A 19,584-nucleotide genomic window follows, 5' to 3' on the forward strand; every position below is an offset into this window, starting at 1 on the left:
TTAGATGTTTGTTTGTTTCTTCTTTCAGTGGCAAGTGAAGTAACTTTTATGTAGAAATACTGCTTTATCGACAGTCTCCGCTTTTTTACCTGGATTATATCACATTAAGATGCTCCTAAACGTGTGGGAGGAGCTTACATTTGAAATTTCACAAATTAGTGTTGTTAATTATAATAAGAAAGTCAAACACGCAGTAGCCAAAATCTCAAGTGCTGTCATAGAGCAAATTCGAAGTACAGTCACTGTGGATTGGTTACAGGTCCATTTTGGTTCTGTATTCCTCTCACTGGTGATTCCATCAGCATTCTTTCTATATCATGTCATCTGGGGGACCCTACTTCACCATGGGGTATAGAGGTAGCTCCAGAACTAGGCATTTAGGACTTAATTAAAAACCAAGGAAGGTCTCCTCCCCTCTGTATATCCCTCTCACCTGCAGACAATCTCCAGATGCCTGAAGTTGGGCGCTTACCACGGATGTCAAGGGTGTTTTTCTTCTGTTTTCTTTTTTCATTTTTCTTTCTCTCTATCCCTCAATCGTTCGTCGATGTCTTCAGGGTGGCATCTCAAAAAAAAAAAAGACTAGAAGAAGATTACAGTTTGGGATAACGCTCAGAAGTGAGAAATGCAAACTGGCTGCTACCTGAATTCTGCTCCAGAGGGATGGGCAGGATGGTGGCTTAGTGGTTAGCACTTCTGCCTCACAGCACTGGGCCTTCAGATTGATTCCCGACAATGTCTTTATCTGTGTGGAGTTTGTATGTTTTCCCCGTGTGTGCTTGGGTTACCTCTGTGTGCTCTGGTTTCCTCGCACACTCCAAAAACATACTGGTAGATTAATTGGCTGCTATCAAATTGACCCTAGTCTCTATTTCTGTGTGTCTGTGTGTGTGTGTTAGGGAAGTTAGACTGTAACCAGCGACGCAGAATTAGTGGTGCTATATAAAATAGCTTTGCTGATGATGATGTCCCCCCTTTTTCACAAATAAAACATGTAAAGTAGAAGGCAATACAGGTCTTTTGCTGCACTCTATTCCTCAGTAGGTGAATATATCCAATATATATAGCTCCCTGCGTAGATCTTACATATTATTTCACTTAAATATTTTGTCAACCTTGAATATTACACCAGACAAGCAACTGGAAAAAAACAACGGGACCCAGGTACACCCATTTACTGTTTGGAGAAGTCTGCCAGAAGTGCTCTTCTTGGAAGAATTGCACCCAAAAAGACATACTTTTAACCTAAAAACAAGGCTAAGCAACTCAAAAATGCACAAAAACATAGGAACTGGAATGCAGAAAAATGGCAGCAGGTGCTCTGGACTGATGAGTGTAACAGAAGGCAGTTTGTTAGTTGAAGGGCTAGATAGCGGTACAATAATGAGTGTCTGCAGGTAACAGTGAAGCATGGTGGAGGTTCCATGCAAGTTTGGAGCTGCATTTCAGCAAATGAAGTTGTGGATTTGGTCTGGATTAATGGTGTCCTCAATGCTGAGAAATACAGGCAGGTACTTATTCATCATGTAGTACCATCAGGGAGGCGTCTGATTGGTTCCAAATTTATTCTGCAGCAGGACAACCACCACGAACATACAGCCAATGTCATTAAGAACTATCTTCAGTGTAAAGGAGAACAAGGAGTCCTGGAAGTGATGATATGGCCCCCACAGAGCCATATTTATTTTGCTGCATTCATTATTCTAGGAAACTATTAAAGTGCTTGGTAGAAAACTACCCAACCAGGGCCAAAAACGGGTTAATGTTTGCTAATCAGAAAGACACACATTTTGTATATTAACAACAAACCTTTATTCTTATATTTAATTTGGGCAGCAGCAATATCTGTTTTATGATTCTCTTTAGTTACTTCATCATGCCCTGTAATGTGAAGTTGACATTCTATGCAGTTGCCTTTAGGTCACAAAGCATCTGCTAACTCTGACGTCAAATAACCTCTTACATGACTAATTGCCCCAAAATGTACTCCAAACGCATACTGCGAGTCTGTATAAAAGTTTACAGTTTTACTTTCAGCTAATAACTCACAAGCTTTTGTTAGTGAATTTAATTCAGCCAGTTGTGCAGTGTATGGAGGAGGTAATGAGGTAGCCAAAAAGATGGTGTTATAATCCACAACTCCATATACTGACTGTAATTATCCTTTTTCTGTTTGCTTGTGACAACTACCATCAATATATAACTTCAAATCAGAGGTTGGTAACAGAATTTCAGACAGATCAGGTCTAGGTAATGTGTTTTCCTCAACATATTGAAGCCATTCATGATCTTAAATGTCAGTACCCCCTCAAATTCTTCCCATTTCTCTCTCTAAAACTGCAGAGTTTAATCTACTGGGAACAGAGTAGCTGGGTTGAGAATATTGCGTTTAACCATTTTAACGTTGCTAAGGATAATTAAAGCAAGTAATCATTTGGTCAGTCGGCGGTAGTGACATGCTTAGTCTATTGGCAAGTGAGAAGTGCTGCTACTGCATGTGGGACATGAACTGACAGTGGTGACCCTAAAAAAATGCCTGTAGATTTTTCTATCAATAAGGCTGCAACAGCTGTAGATTTTAAACATATTGGTAGTGCATTTACTATGTTTTCTATTTGTGTACTGTAGGAGCCCACAGGTCATTGTGCATTACTATGTTTCTGAGTGAAAACTCATGTAGATTGACCCAACTGCACATGACAAAACAAATTAAATGCTATCTGATATTTGGTAATCCTAAAGCAGGCGCAGAATTTAATGCAGCTTTCAAAGATACAGAGGAGTTTGTATTCTCAGGTGTATGAATAAAAGTTTCTGAAGCAGCTGCCTTTCTTAATTCATACATTGTGCTGCTAATTACGAAAGGTTTGGAATCCACTGTCTGGTGTATGCTACTGTACCCAAAAATCCTCACAGCCTTCTTATTTCTAGGACTAGGAATAGTCATCTTTTGAACTGCATTAATCCTTTCTCGAAGGTAGGTATCTTTTACCTGGTGAGAGGCAGTGTCCTATGTATGTGAGTTTTTCTTGACATTATTGAATTTTTACTTTTGAACTCTTATGACCATTTTGTGCTAAAAAAATAAGTTGCCAAGGTTCTAAGTTACTCATTATTTTTTTTTTTTTTTGCTTTACTTTCCTTAATTAATCAGGCCCCAGGTTTCAACTTTACTTCAACTGGGTTAACATGTAGCATCGCGCCTAGTTCATAGGACAATGCTTTAGGTATACTTCTCAGGCATGTCCTGTACTGGCCTCTCCAATGTTTAAGTTGCCAGTAATGCACAAGTTGTTCTTTTGGCTTCTGCAAATATCTTGTAGTCCATACGGTCATCTGGGATCTGCTGATAAACCCCATTAGGTTCACAGAAGACAGTACAATCTAATTTGCACAGCAGATCTCTAACAGGTTACCGGGAGCATCTGCTGCAAGAAGAAAAATGTTCAGCTTCAATTCGACTTAAAGTAATAAACATTTTTGTACTTTCCTGTAATGGAATGATTTTATTAGATTCTCCTTCTGCACTAACAATTGTTCCTATTGTTGGTACATTTATATTCCCTGTTAATATCGATCTAGCAGCCCCAATGTCTATTAAAAATGATGTTTTACTTCAAGTAACATTAAAATCTCTTCCTGTGACACGGGTCCTGTGATATCTCTGGGACTGCTAACTCCCATCATTGCTGAATGTTGTTCTTCTCTTCCTAAGCTGTTACACATTTCTGTCTAGGGCCTCAGCTTTTGGGGCTTTCTTTACTCCCTTGCAATCCTTGACAATTAAAGCATACTAGCACTCTAATATTGGCCGAATTGCTATAATATATTTAGGTAGGGTAGCCATCTTACACGATGCTCTGCTGCTTTTATCTACATATTCATTAATTTGATTGCAATATTTTCCTTATTCTGTGATGCATTGTCCTCATGTCGTATGGCTAACTCGGAGTCATCTAGGCTCTTTTTTGCACAAATGGGTCTTTTATAGTCCATCTGTTTTTGAGTGTGGGTTTTAGTCCTTCGACAAAGGCTAATGAAAACAGTTTTCAATGGTTCTTGCTCAATTACTCCTCCACGCCCCCATATTTCAAGACCCGAGTTCTGAAGTTATGACTCCATTCCATAACTGGACAGGGAACATGGAAATAGTTTTAAAAGATAGAGTTGGATTTTTTTTTTTTTTGCCTGGCTCTATGATCCCTGATGAGATAAACAACTGCACTTCTCCTATGTTTCCAATGTATATGATTGATTGGCTGGTTAAAACATTTAGATTGGCAGTCTAGTACAGTGATGGTCAGCCTGATACACTTCAATGGCTTAATGTGTGGCCTTCTAGCTTTCAAAAGCGCTGCAGATTACCCTTGCTCTCAATAATAAGTTAATATATTAATCTGACAATTCACTGTTACTTCTGGTTGACAAGATTTTGCACCAGCCTTGGAAAGTTAGGTATGAGTCTGAAACGGGCACGATGCAATTCTGCATAGAGGTTTCCATATGTAAACCTGTTGTGCTTTAAAATACAAGTAAAACTGAAATACATAGGTGCAATATAAAACCTGTTTAACAGCCCTTCTCATCAAGAGCCCCACATCCACAAAAGGTCCCGCATATAGTTACAAAAACAAAAGATAAATGGAAGACTGCGCTATAGCTTGTGTCCTCATATACCAGTAGATGATAACAAAAGTTTCTCTTTCAGTTCCTCACTGTTTTACAGTGCAGTAAGTCCCCCTTATGTGATTTAAAGTGTCATATGTGAAAAAAATGGAAAAATACCATATTATTATGGTATCTCAGCTTTTTAGGGATAATATTGGAAAGTTTTAAATCACTTCCATAGATGTGTTTTAAATATATTTGATTATGAAATACTTCACCATGATTTGTTTTTTTCCATTTCAGAGAGGAACTTAAAAATAAACACTTTTGTGATCATCTATTGGTATAAAAGGACACACCCTATAGCGCCAGCTTCCATCTATCTTTTGTTTTTGTGAGCCTGTTGTGCTTGTTGTTTTTAATGTGCCCCATAATAGATATTGTTTGTTCACATGTGTAAGTGAGTCATAAATAGAATATTAAATATCAGTGCCCCAAATAGAATATTTTTAAATAGAAATGACCAAGATTTCCCCTCAGATAAAAGTTTTTGTTTTTTTTCCCTATAAAACATTCGGTCAATTAGCCCAGTGGGAGGTAATTAGGTTCAGCAGACATTGTGTCAGCAAGCTAATTAAGATATGCACATCACAGCCATGTGTTTCCTAATTAAAGTAGACTTCTTTTAAGTAGGTATTGTAAAAAGAAAATAACCAGTAGGTGTAAATTTTAGACAAAGGCAAAACATAATTGCTGTCTATGCAGATATATAGAAATATGAACTTCAAAGAAAATGCCTTCATATTTCATGTTTTGGGAAATCAGGATGTTACACAGTACTCAGGGGCCAAAACTGCACAAGGGTTGTGAATTATAGGTACTAGCAGTACCGGGGGACAGCTGTAGTCACATGTTTTTAGGAAAGATATTTCATATTGTTATATTTCCATCATGTTTGGTATTTAAATGTGTGAAAGGTATGCCTGGTTTATTGAAGGGGGAGTTATGTTTCTGGGATTTATCTGAGAAAAGATAAGACAGGTCAAAGCTTTGGAATTTTTTGGAGCAATCCATGGTTGACACCCATGGGACATTTCCGCCATCACATTAACATCAACACGGCTCCTCTTAATGCCATCCCATTTGAGTTGGCTTAAAAGCCTGTGTTGTGAAGGGATAAATTGATAGTTTTTTTGGGAAATTAATCATCGTTGATAAGCTGTACATCTTGCAAGCCAATTCCCTTGGTGCAAATTATATTTAATACCTTTATCTTACATGTTTTGCTTATGTATTCCAGTTTATTAATTGTTTGTATAGCTTGTAAGCATTGTACTTTTTGTATTTTAAATCTAAAATTTAATTAGTGCTGTCCTTACTGCTGTAAACAAATTCACTACCTGTTTAGAAGAGAGAGATTGCATGGCTGGGTTAACCCTTTAGGTACCAGTGTGTGAAGTGTTAACTGTTTAGCAACCAGAGCACGGAGTGTGCGCAATTGGGTAATTAAATCATAGGTTTTCTACGGGCCATACATGTAGCTGGTGGAAGTTGCGGAGAAGTGTGTGTCTGTGTTGGGAAAGGGACCAGCTAAATCAGTAGCGTGAGAGAGAGGTGAGTGTGAGGTTTAGGCTGGAATCCTGTGTGTTCCCTTACAGTAAACTTGCAAGTCACAAGTGTGCAGAGTTTGTGAATGGTAAAGATCGGAGAGGTTTTCTGACAACATTAGAGGCAGTATATTGTTTGACTGTGTTAGAATAGGACAAGGTATTAAATCAGGGAGCGTCTAGAGGTGGTTATCGCTCTCATGCAGGAATAATGCAGTGGTTTCCCATGGAGAAAGGGAGGAAACCATGTGGTGTCCTATCTCCTGATCTCGGATGTGCTGCTACTAGTGCTTTGTGATCTCCCTGCATGGTGTGGAAGTTGGTTGCTTCTTTGTGCTATGACCCACTGAGCTTTAGCTGCTGTCCTAGCTTTCATTAAGTGAGCTGGGTTTGTTGAGCTTGGTGCATAAAGCAGAGAAAAGGACTGATGGTGCATAAAGCACAGAAAAGAACTTATGGGGCATAAAGCGCAGAAAAGGACTGATGGGGCATATAGTGCAGAAAAGGACTGATGGGGCATATAGTGCAGAAAAGGACTGATGGGGCATATAGTGCAGAAAAGGACTGATGGGGCATATAGTGCAGAAAAGGACTGATGGGGCATATAGTGCAGAAAAGGACTGATGGGGCATATAGTGCAGAAAAGGACTGATGGGGCATATAGTGCAGAAAAGGACTGATGGGGCATATAGTGCAGAAAAGGACTGATGGGGCATATAGTGCAGAAAAGGACTGATGGGGCATATAGTGCAGAAAAGGACTGATGGGGCATATAGTGCAGAAAAGGACTGATGGGGCATATAGTGCAGAAAAGGACTGATGGGGCATATAGTGCAGAAAAGGACTGATGGGGCATATAGTGCAGAAAAGGACTGATGGGGCATATAGTGCAGAAAAGGACTGATGGGGCATATAGTGCAGAAAAGGACTGATGGGCATATAGTGCAGAAAAGGACTGATGGGGCATTTAGTAGGAGGGGCTACTTGATGCTCACCACTAGTCTAGGAGACTTTCATTCATTTAGCATTGGTACAACTGTATGTTCAATTACCCTGTGAATATATGGCCTATGTATGCTAGATGTAATTATCATTACCTCTTATTTTTAATTATTACAATAATTAAGTGTAAAGAAATACTAGCATGTTGTACATATTATTTTTCATTTAAAGTAAATATTATCAATAGAAAAGCTCCCATTGCTAGTCATTCATGTATGTGAAATTGCCCAGTTTTCCATTAAGGCGTGTTAGTCTAACCCTAACGTTACAGAAACTAGGTCATTAGTTTTGCACCAGTGTGCCTAACTTCATTGTCCAGATGGACACCGATGGTCTAGTCTTTGGAGGCACCTCTGCAATTTACAAGTGAACCTTATTTTGGGCAGGTAGAAAAATCTGAAAAAGTTTATTGTGTAAAAGTCGATAGTGACATCAAAGTTCAACCCCCTTGCACATTACATTTACCCTTTCCCATTCAATAAAACTTTTTCTTCTATTGTAATGTACAATTCAGCTTTATTCATGGCTTAAATAATGAGTGAGTGGAAAATCAGGGTGGTTTGTTTTAAATGTGGTATTGTTGAGTATTTGATGCCTTTTGTTTCATAGGGCAAAGTGCACTTACTTAGATATGCACCTCTCTATAGAACTGCAAGAAAAAGGTGTAAAGTTCGTCCTTTTATAACTTCAATTACAGTTTCCCTTGCTGTGCGGAATGTGACAATACACTAGAACATTGGCACAGAAGCATTTCAGTAGGAAATGTTGATAGTTTGATCCACCGGTCAATCTGCTTTTTTCAGTTTCTCGTTGACGAGTTTGCATAAGTATTTATTGGCAACTCTTTCAAATGTGGCAAAATGTTTACTATTTTCCTCTTGTAGCATTTTAATAAATACATCATTCCTTACAAAATAATTGATGATTATTTTTATACCTCAAGCATATTTAGGGGGCTTTCAGTTGCACAGAAGTACCCCAATACTGCTTACGTGTGCTCTGATTACTTAATATACAGCCGCTTATTTGAACATTCGTGTTCCCAGTCTGTTTACTGTTTGGTCTGTGTATAAAAACATTATTAGTTATAGTTTGCATAAAGTGATATCCAGCTTTACTCTTTTTAAGTTTTTCCTGAACGACCTTACCATTAAAGCATGATAAAGTTGTCACACAATAAAAGCCAGATACCTAAAGATTACCTACCGACTTTCTGGAGACCAGGGAATTGCAGACCCCTCCAGAAGAGCAGTCCAAAATGATAGAATATACAATTATAGGAATTTAAAAAATCTGTGCAGCTGTTTTATAGTAGACTTCTGTTTACACATAAAACAGTAGCCTTCTTATTATTAGATAGCATCTTATACTATATGAATAAGCAAAACGTTGTGACTGTACTTGTTAGTTGCAGTAAAACAGGTCAATTACAAAAAAGTGTATGATGCAGCCTTATTGTCCCAATTTCTTGTTTGTTCTTTTTGCTTTGTTCCAAAATCAAGCATTTGAAACCCCATCAAGCCCACTCCTGCCATGAATTGTGTTGTAGGGATAAGATAAATCAGGCAGGGATAGCTGCAGTACCATTTACACAGATACTTGGGCATACCTCCCAACAGTAGAATCCCAAAAGCAATTCAAAATAAACCCCACTCCCAATTCTGTCCAAGCTCCGGTACTGTTGGGAGGTATGTGTGGGCATTGCAGTGATCACACTAGCGTACGGTACTCTGGACCAGTGATAATCCATCAGAGAGCATCCACAGATATTTTCCCTAGATAGAATCCAGAAATGAGCGTCCGAGGCACTGTTAGCTTCTAGAAGTGTCTGTAGATACGTGACAGTTGTTACTGTTCCATGCAGTGTTTAGATTTTGTCTCTAGTGGACTTTAGTGATCTGCCTTATTTTGAATGAATTGGGAACGATTTGCAAAGTAAATTATCAGCAGTGAAACTTGATCGGATTTCATAATCTCCCAAATCAATTTACCCCATAGCTGTCAACTAATGTTCTGTGTCCCTTTTGTTTTCTTCAGCATGCAAGACTGACAACATTCCTCTTTGGTGTTTTTATTGTTCCCACTGGCCACTCCATCCCAGCTATAATCTACAGTTAACAACAGGAAGTTGTATTCTTTTTGCTTAACAGCAGCAGTAAAGTGAGAGCTTGACCCAGAGAAGCAAGCAGTGAAAATGTTGCAAGCACAATAAGCAGCCATAGACCATTCTCAAACGTAAAGATCTATGCAAAGATTATACTAGTAACACAGCCCCCAAAAATAAAAAAAAATGTTTAGCTGCTAAGGATGTTTGAAAGAATTTCGGTTATTTTGTGGCGCTGAATTCAAAATTGAAAGTTTTTTTTTCTAAATTGGCTCTAGTTCTTGAGATAATGGATACCCTCGATTAATATGGAACTTAGCCATAACGTGTACATATGGGAATCTACCAGAACATACTAGATTAGAAAGTGAGACACGCGAATGTTCTAGGTGCTCACTCCGCGATCATTCTAGGATATATTTTCCCTCTGTATATCAGTGATCAGTCACCCAACCTGCAGTCAGTTGGCAATTGAGCGGTTTGTGTTGTCCATTGTGTTTTTCTTGTTTCTCATTCATGTAATACATTTGTATACATTTAATTAGTGTAAAAATGTTGTATATGGAGTGGTTGTAGCGACAATTTGTATATACAGAGTGTTTCAAGTAAGAATAAAGTCAATTAACGATAAAACGTGTTTTATCTACAAAGCCCATGTAGCAATATTATTTGTTGAGGCCTTCACCTAAGATGGCGATCGCTTCAAATACTTCTGTAGATCATTCCCTGGACGAAGTATGGAAAAACTAAAAGCTGGAATCTTTAATGTTCATCAAATTTGTAAATTTATCAAGGATTCTAATTTCATAACATTTATAAATGGTGTTGAAGCTTCTGCCTGGTGCACTTATGTCAAGAACTTACCACAAAGCAGACATTTATGAAGAGCTGGTAATTAGTAGCATAAATGCTTTCTGCATAGCCACTTACACAGATTTCCGGATAATCTTTGTGATTTTACTGAGGAATGAGGGGAGAGGTTTTGTCAAAATATAAAAGTGATAGAGAAAATGTATCAAGGCTGATGGGGCAGACACGGGATGGCTGACTATTGCTGAAACTTCCAATGTGATTGTTCTGATAACCCGAATAAAAGAAAATCACACAAACAGCATTTTACTGTGCATTACTTGTAATTATACAAGTCTGCTGTCTATGTTTATCTGTTATTATACCAAATATAATGCCATTATGTCTTTCATGTGTTTACGTTTGTTGATTTGAGACAATGTCAGTACGATTTGTAGGTAGTCTCTGCCAGACCAGTAATTTTTTTGCATATTTATGTTTTTCAGTGGGATACCTATTGATTCAAAAATTAGAGCCAATCTTGTAATCCCATGTCATATTCAGTATCGGCACCACAGTTACCCCCAAATCACTCTATTACGATTGGCAATAAAATGGGTGTTGACCATTGAAATCATTCATTCAAAAGCAACAGTTAGTAGTGTGTTACATTTTGTTTGCATTTATATTTGTGATAGCGTCCTTCTAGATTAGTGCACAAAGCCCGCTACTGGAATTTGAAATTGAATGAGACGTGCCATTACAATAAAAATACATTTGCCAGGTGTGCATGCTTTGGTTAAAGCAGATATGCTCGTTTCATCCAAATGATTTCTTAATATGTGTTGTATGTTAAAAGAGATGTTGTAAAGTTACAAGACTAGGAATACAAGGATCCATCCTCTGTCTGCAGTGATATTGCACAGTGGTTTCCCCCATGAAGCTGACCATCCCCAAACCCAAATCTCCCTCGTCTTGTCACCAGTTAATTACAAACGATACGTGCGTGGTGGCCGGGAACAATACTGTATGGCCTAGAAAGATATGTTTCTTCTGGGGACCGAAGCTTCTCAATGGTGACATAAGCCAAAACTTTGAGAAAGGGAGAAGGACTAGTAAACATATGCTGCCTGAACCCAGTAATAATTCTTTATATTTGTGCCACATTATATATGTAACCAGGGGTGCACACAGGATTTTTAAGGAAGGGGGTTACCCCCCGAAAAAATATATATAGAGAGAGCTGCTGCGCATGCGGCCATTTCGGCGGCACTGTATTGTACAGCAGCCTTGGCACTGTCAAAGAAGCGTCCGCGGTAGTGTTGTATTGTACTAAAATACAGCACCGCCGCGGCTGCTGTACAGTACAGTGCTGCTATGTTGGGGCACTGTTTAGCCCCCGTTCTTCGCGGAGGGGGAGGGGTTTCTGGAGAACCAGAAACCTCCCCTGCATGCGCCCCTGGTAATTTGTCTTTGACTACAATTTGACAGTGTTAGAGAACAATGCTCAGTTGTCTTTGTCATGTAATGGTTTATGTAAAGTTTGGGTCCCAAGCTTGTTTTTAGAATCCTCTTGTTATAATTTTCAGTGCTTTGGATCAAACCATACTTCTTTTTTAAAAAATGTATAGTCCATATATAAACATCTGATCACTACTCCAGTTTTCCCAACAACAAAGATCAATAAGAAACTAAGGTATTTTTCTTAATAAAAAAAAAAACCAAGATTCGAAAACCTTTTCGTTGTTCTACATTCATATAAGAAAAAAAGTGTTTTGTAATATTTTCACTTGGATTTAATTATCTGAGGCACCAAAACAAACCTCAGCGGCTATAAGGCTGTTCAGTTGTCTATACTTTGACAGGCTGATTGAAGTTAGCTCTAGAGAATGATATGTCCTACAGTAGATCTTAAACTTGCTACAACAAAGGGCATTGTTTTCATTTTAGCAAAATTCACTTAAATGTCCCAGTTAAAGTATACATCATTGGTATCTAATCCATCTAAAGATGGGAACGAAACTGCCAAAGACAAGGAAACTACATAAAGATCAGACAATGATATCTGATTGTTTTTATGCAGCAGCAGACATATGGGCAAACATTGTATGCAGTGCTGTCTTTACCAAGTGAAGATATGTGATTTGGAAGAAGTGAAATAAATTAAACCCTTATTATAATATATGGTATTAGAGGTCCGATTGCAAGAATCCTCAGCGTTTCACTGAAATTCAACTGAGAATCCAAAAAATATTGGCCCAGTGTCAGCCTAGGTATTTTTAAAATATTATTATTTTGCTTTTAGATTGAACGTTCTATGGGTAGGTTTATGATTGATTTGGTCACTCACTAATACCTAATATATGTATATGAACTATACCTCACACTACCAGTACCCTGGGAGTCACCTAATCAGAAGTAGTCCTTTTTCTTCATCACTATTGTGTAAACATGGCAGAACCCATATACACAAAAATATATAAAAATAAAACCTGAACTGATTGTATAAATGTAAGCCAGACACGTCAAACTCAGACCCCAATTGGGCTAAATAATCAAAGTCCAAGCTTGTGTGGCCTGCAAGAAAACTGAAAAGAAATAATCATCGTCCGCACAAACGGGTAATGTGTTTGGTGAACAATAAACAAACTGTCATATACATATTCATATATGTCTATTCATATATATATGTACTTGGACAACCCAAATGATTTACCAGACTTACCAAACGAATAATGATAATGTTTTGAGCACAAACAGTCACAGATTACCAAGTACCAAGCAGTTCGCTTGAATTATGAAAGCGTACTGTTCTGGCTGCGTGCGACAACATACAGCGTAAGTGGAGGGAGATGACCGGAATTGGCGCGGACATTTGTCATGTGACACTGACGGGGAAGGTTGACTGAACGCACACAAACTGTTGTCTCGTATTCAGTGAATTTATAAGTCATTTAACCGAAATAAAATAAAATGCAAGCCACATTCTGCTTGTTTTCCCATAGTAATGTGGTGCCGCAAAAAATATGCGTTTGGGCCACGAGTTTGACACGTCTGGTATCAATGCAATAATATATCTTTGAAACCGCAAACACAAATAACTACCCTTTTTGTGAAAGTATATGTACAATCACAAATGAAGTTTTTCTCACCAGCACCCCTGTGCCCAACTAACACAGCTGGAAAAACGTTTTCTGTTTATTTCTAACACAGGTGCTGAATGGACAAAGCAACCGCTCCTTTCGTTCAGTACCTGTGTTGGGAACAAGCATATTGCTGTTTGCACCTCGCCATCCCCTGTTTTCTTTTTCATATTGAATGCTAAATCAATGACATGAGTCTTGGGGTTTCCAAATGATTCAACTTTTCCATTTTTATATAATGGAATTCTACCCAATAATCCTTAATCTTGGGTGTAAGAAGATCTGATGTGCCAGCACTGCAGACAACATAATACCAATATAGAAAAAAAGGGATAGTGTTCTACATAAATACCATTATGACAAATGTTAATGAAGTTCTTGAAAATTTTATATATTAAAGGAAATGTTTACCATAACTTGTACATAAGACCTATCAAGACAAGCAATGGAATTATGGAATTATTTTTGGAAAAGAACTGTAAGGAAAATGTAAGATTATGTAAGAAAAGTCACTGATTATGCTTTGTTTAATGTTCTCTATGCTTTCTTATTTTCAGGTGTTTGATGTAATTTCAACCAGCGAGAAACCTTTGTCAGAACAGGATTGGTACCATGGTGCAATTCCAAGAATTGAAGCACAAGAGCTGTTAAAGCAACAGGGAGACTTCTTGGTGCGAGAGAGCCATGGGAAACCCGGTGAATATGTCCTTTCTGTGTTTTCAGATACACAACGGAGGCATTTTATCATTCAGTTTGCTGATGTACGTCTATGGAAAACATTGTTATTTCTACACGTTAGCCATATAAATTTCACACTGAGATTAATATCTTAATGCCTATTCAGTTTTTTTTTACAGTTTAAGTATTGAAAGTACTCATTTATCATTCATTTTATTCATTATTAAAATACAGTAATTATTAAATCCTAGAGACCAGGAGTTATTTTCTTCTGGGGTTTGCAACCCAGCTTTACTTTGCATAAATTTATTAAAAGGACACTTAGCATTTTTAGTGAAAATGTATTCAGTGTCCCAATTCAATTTCATGGAAATTTACCCCTGATATAAGGACAAATCTTTTTTTAGGAATGTTGTATTGGAAAGTAATTGTAAGAACAATATGATTTACCTATGTGAGAATGTTAACTTTTGGGTTTTATTGCTCCATAAAATTAAAATTGTGGCCTCTGTATGTGTATAATCTTTATAGCTTTGTGTTATTATATAATATGACTATTAAGTGGAGTCGGACTGTTTTTCTCTGGTGTTTTTAAAGATGGAAGACCAGACCCGATGACCACAATTTAAGAGCCTGTGTCAATATTTAATTGGTTAACTGTATACTTTACACGCATCTGAATTACAATTCTTGCAGTAAACCGTATAGGCCCGTGCACACCTATAGTCATTTCCTCACTTGGAAGAAAAGTGCCGCTGCTTGTCCATAATCCAAAGGAAAAGAAAAGATTTCTTAATTGTCTTTTTAGAACTTGACAGTTCTTTTATTGTGCATGCAGACACAACCAATACACTTACATATAGTCCACATATTGCTCTAATTTTTCAATCTAATAATTCTAGTAAGGAGAGTTTCTGCCCTTGTGTTGCTCAGACACGTTAGAATCTGTAGATGGTGTGTAACAGCAACTTAAGCAATTTTGTAATGTGAATTGTCAGGAAGATTCCAACCCCTGTTGGTATATTTATGGTGGTAGACCTGCATAATGAGATAATATGGGCAGTTAATAAGACTAATGCCCTACAACTCTCTACATATCTGAAGTATATACTTAGAAAAATCTGATAAATGATTTGGCACAAAACCAGCATTCTCCAGCAGTATAAAGGACTTCTATTAGAGACATAAACTATTCTGATAACTTTACTGCTTTCTGGTATTGCAACTTTTTTTGTCTCTCATCTGTGCTTCTTAAATAATCAGGGAATACGCATCATCCCAAGCACTACCATAAAATGATTTGTGTGTATATGTGTGTGTATGTATATATGTGTGTGTGTGTGTGTGTGTGTATGTGTATATATATATATATACATTTCCAGAGAAAGTAATACAGCTAAAAAAGCCAACTATGATTTGTTAAGCTTATGATTTAGAGGATAATAAAAATTGTCCGCGTTCTTATGCACATCTTTCTCGTAATAATGTTACTATGTAACTGTAATGAGCCTGTATGTGGATTTTGTGCGAAACAAATACTGGTTCCTATTGCATTCTATTCACCTTATTATTTAGTGACACCAATTTTAGATGGATACTTTTCTGCTCTTCAGATATCCTGTCTGGTATTTTAATCTCTTTTCCTGTGTTTTGTCATGAAAGGGCAACTAACCCCACAAGCACACATTGGGCCTCAATACCATTGGCGCCCATTTCGTGTATTGCACTAGTGCAGTCTAATACTAGTAAAACACATGAATCCGGTTCTTAAAATGTAAAACTTTGGGCCTGATTCAAGTCAGAATGTAACTTGCATGTAAGTTGATTTTTAAAAAGACAACAGAACTTGTGTATAGGTCCAACCGTATTCAAATTCAAGCGTGTCTTGGGATACGTTTTGATTTGAATCTGGGTGTAAGTACGCTCTGGTTAAACAGTACTTGCTGTACGTAGACACACACAACACACTGCAGTATGCGCACATGCGTATGTACAATATAAAACATAATAAAAAAATGAAAACATAAAATAAAATACGAACTCTTTACAGTATATTCATTTATATGATTTTTATTTTTTTTACATTAAATACATAAAGATGTTTTCAGTGCGTACTGTAGATACAATGTGTTTCTGTAGTCTATTTTATTTTCATATAAATGGCTTGTGCTAGCTTAGTGGCTTGCATACGTGTACTTTTTAAATCAGTCTATGCCGTGTCGGTCATCACTATCAATCAGCATTTACACCAGCCATGTATTGGGTGCAAATGATATGGGTGACACCAAGCGTACGTGCAAGAAACACAGGACTTGAATCGGCCGCATCTGCGTTGGAACACCCTTACTGTACATGACCTGTGTTAGTCCACCCACCTCCCCTCTTCCACTTCTCAAGTCGGAGACAGGTGTGTCATTTGCGTTCAGACATAAACTGCGTGCAGTTGCGTTTATTGTCATAAGGTCCATTTCTGAGCATGCGCAGAACTGTTTCATGCAAGATACACTATGCAAATGGACATATATGTCCCAACGCGAATCAGGCCCATTGTTTCCAAGAACACCATACTCCCTTGTAATCTTACACTCTGGAATGTTGCAGCAGCATTGTGTTTTTCCAGCATTGCATGCGCCATTTGCATTTATACATTTATGCAACCGACATGTCCTCCCAAATGCAGTATATTTACGAATATTATATAGTAGTGGAAGTGGGACGGTATACAGCCACCTCTTCTATTGCTTTGATTGCAAAACTATCATATTCCATTAGCTTATATTTTCCGTACCACCACTTCTACATTTCCACTTCGACCACTTAATCTATGTGTGTAATGCACCATTTCTTCTAGGGAATTGTTGAAATGGAAAAAATATTTTGGTATCCCCATATCATATATTTCTTGGGTTTGCAGTGGAATAAAACCCAAAAAACAGGGAAAAAAAGTCAGACACAAAAATGCTTAAATGGGCCAGGCAAAATGATTGCCACATTTTATTAGTAAGAACTAATTAGATTGACTAGAGAAAAGGCCTCACTCTCTTGTTTTGTCTCACTGTGTCTGCTGAGCACAGAGAAAAGAAAGAAAGCCAAAGAATTGTCTGAGAAGGTCAGACAGAAGATCGTAGCTAATCATGGATAATCTCAAGGCTTCAAATCAATCCCCAGAGACCTTGATGTTCCCCTTTCCACCATATGTAATATTAATAGGAATAGGAAGTTTAAGGACAATGGCATTGTAGCCAACACCCCTGGACATGGCCACAAGAGAAACTTAATAGATTACAGCAAAAGATTGTTTGAATAGTGGAGATAGCACCTTGGTTGACTGCCAAGGTTCAAGCTGACCTACAGACACATGGTACGACTGTTTCAACTGCACCATGCGACGCCAAATCAATCTAATGGGATTAAATGGTAGTACTCTCCAGTACTGAGAGAGTAGAGTAAAAACTAGAGTTTGCCAAAACAGAAATGAACAATCCAATTCCTTCTGGGAGAATGCCCTGTGGACAGATGAGACCAAATTGGTGCTTATTGGTATATCATATCATCAGAAAATTGTGTCTCCATCGAAGGTCTTGGGTCTTCCTGTGAGTCCCCAGACACACTTCAAAAAGCACCCAGGAATGGACTTGACTGGTCTGAAGTGGCCAGCAATGAGTCAAGCTCTGATTCCCATAGTATACCAGTGGAGAGATCTGAAAATAACAGTTTGGAGAAGACCCACTTCTAATCTGTGAAAACGGGACCAGGTTTCAAAAGATTAGTGGACTAAACTGCCAGTAAAGAACAGCAGGAAGATCATCCATGGCTATAGCAAGCGGTTGATCCTAGTTATTTTGACCAAAGGATGTGATACGATATAAAGTTTACGGTGTCAATAATTTGGCAGTGCAATTTCTTTTTATTTTCTGGTTTAAAGGATATACAGTAATAAATCCAGAATCAGAAAGATTATGTATATTAACAGAGACAAATTTGTGGAATCCAAATACTGTTGTTAATTTCACCTTTTGTTTGGAGGAATTTGAGAGCTTTTTTTTTAAAAAAAAAAAAAAAATGCCAAGTTGTTTATATAGTTCACAAATGTAAAAATATAAATGCTTGGTTGTTTTTAAAGTTTTGTTTCTCTACATTTCAGTGTTCAAGATTTTAATCTGTATTTTTTTTCCTGCAAACAGAATCAGTATAGGTTTGAAGGAACTGGCTTTCCAAAAATTCCACAACTTATAGAGTATCATTATACAACAAAACAAGTTATAACTAAGAAATCTGGAGTGGTTCTATTAAATCCTATTATCAAGGTATGTCAACATTTTGCTTTGCTAGTTAAGTATACAATTAGTTCTCACTTGTAATAAAAGTTTAATAGTAGTCAAAGATAAACTTATATAAAAAGATATATGTATAATGCAGTAATGCATATGTATGTTATACAGTGACTTATACAAATGCAAGTTATTTCTACTAAATCTAAACATTAGCTTTCATGTACACATGTTTTTGTTCATGGAAATGTTTTAAATGAAGGGAGATTTAATTACAGCCATAATAATGCCAGTGTTTTGTTTTCATCACGTTATGTCCGAATTTTTGGGGACAATGTGAGCTGCTTATGCTACTATGGGGGGTATTCAATTGTTAGCGAGATCCCTGGAAAACAAGCGCTCGAAAAATATTACCGTTAATACGGTAATTACTCGCTGAATTTCATCTCGCAGCTCCCTGAGCTGCCAGCTGAAATCCAGCGAGTAAATTACCGTATTAACGGTATTTACGCGCATATTACCGTATTAACGGTAATATTTTTTGAGCGCTCGTTTTCCGGGGATCTCGCTAACAATTGAATACCCCCCTATATGTCTAGACTTTGTCATGTTGAGAATGACATAGTTTAATTGTGATGGAATTTCTATTTATATTTGGTTGTCTACCTTGTCCAGAGCATATTAACTGCATTATTAACCTTTTTAAGCATTGTTTAGATATCATCATTTTCTTTAAGTTAAGTGCACAGCAAGAAGTATTTGTCTGGCTGTAAGTTTATTGACCTTGAGATCTTTAAGTTGTCTATTATCTGAAGCACCACCCGCTGTCTGATGCCATAACCCTACTCTGCGTCAGTGGCCTAGTAAGATATTTTTAAGCCTCATCTCTTAATGGTAATGAGATAAGTCTCTGCTCATATTTGTTCCAGTGCTAGATCCACTCATCCCAAAAAACACCCACCACTGCAATATCCTTATTTATTATTCGCACATTGGGGACCCAATGGTATGGGCCTGATTTATCATTTTTTACTGTCTTCGGTCATTGCCTCTTTCTAACCCTCCACCTCCCCCCAACATCTAACCTTTCCATGGTTCCAATCCAAGTAAATAAAAAAAATTAGCGAAACATGAAAACAATTATGTGCAGGTAGCAGATTGTGCCCCTGCACATTCGCTGCCCCAGGGCTAAGGCCTTTGTTGCTTTCCCCAGGTCATGATTTGCGGTAACATATTCTTGATGAGACAAATACCATCTCATAGCTAAACAGTGTTAAATGTATATTTCTTTCTTGTATGTCTGTGTTGTTTGAAATCATCAGTTATGTTTGTGGTTTTATTTTTTTTAGAAAGTGTGTTTGTCTTCAGACACTATACAGCAA

The 19,584-nt window shown here is 37.5% G+C and overlaps 1 protein-coding gene across 1 annotated transcript in view; it reads left to right on the forward strand.

Annotated features, from left to right (window-relative positions):
* FER (FER tyrosine kinase) overlaps window positions 1-19,584 on the forward strand; it is a 177,275-nt gene that overhangs the window by 69,109 nt on the left and 88,582 nt on the right. Inside the window, exons 13-14 of the mRNA XM_075181517.1 lie at window positions 13,811-14,014; window positions 18,116-18,238. Coding sequence (XP_075037618.1) covers window positions 13,811-14,014; window positions 18,116-18,238 — 327 coding nt within the window. The remainder of the gene's footprint in view (window positions 1-13,810; window positions 14,015-18,115; window positions 18,239-19,584) is intronic.

The sequence above is a fragment of the Mixophyes fleayi genome, chromosome 1, assembly GCF_038048845.1.
Source record: "Mixophyes fleayi isolate aMixFle1 chromosome 1, aMixFle1.hap1, whole genome shotgun sequence".
NCBI lineage: Eukaryota > Metazoa > Chordata > Amphibia > Anura > Limnodynastidae > Mixophyes > Mixophyes fleayi.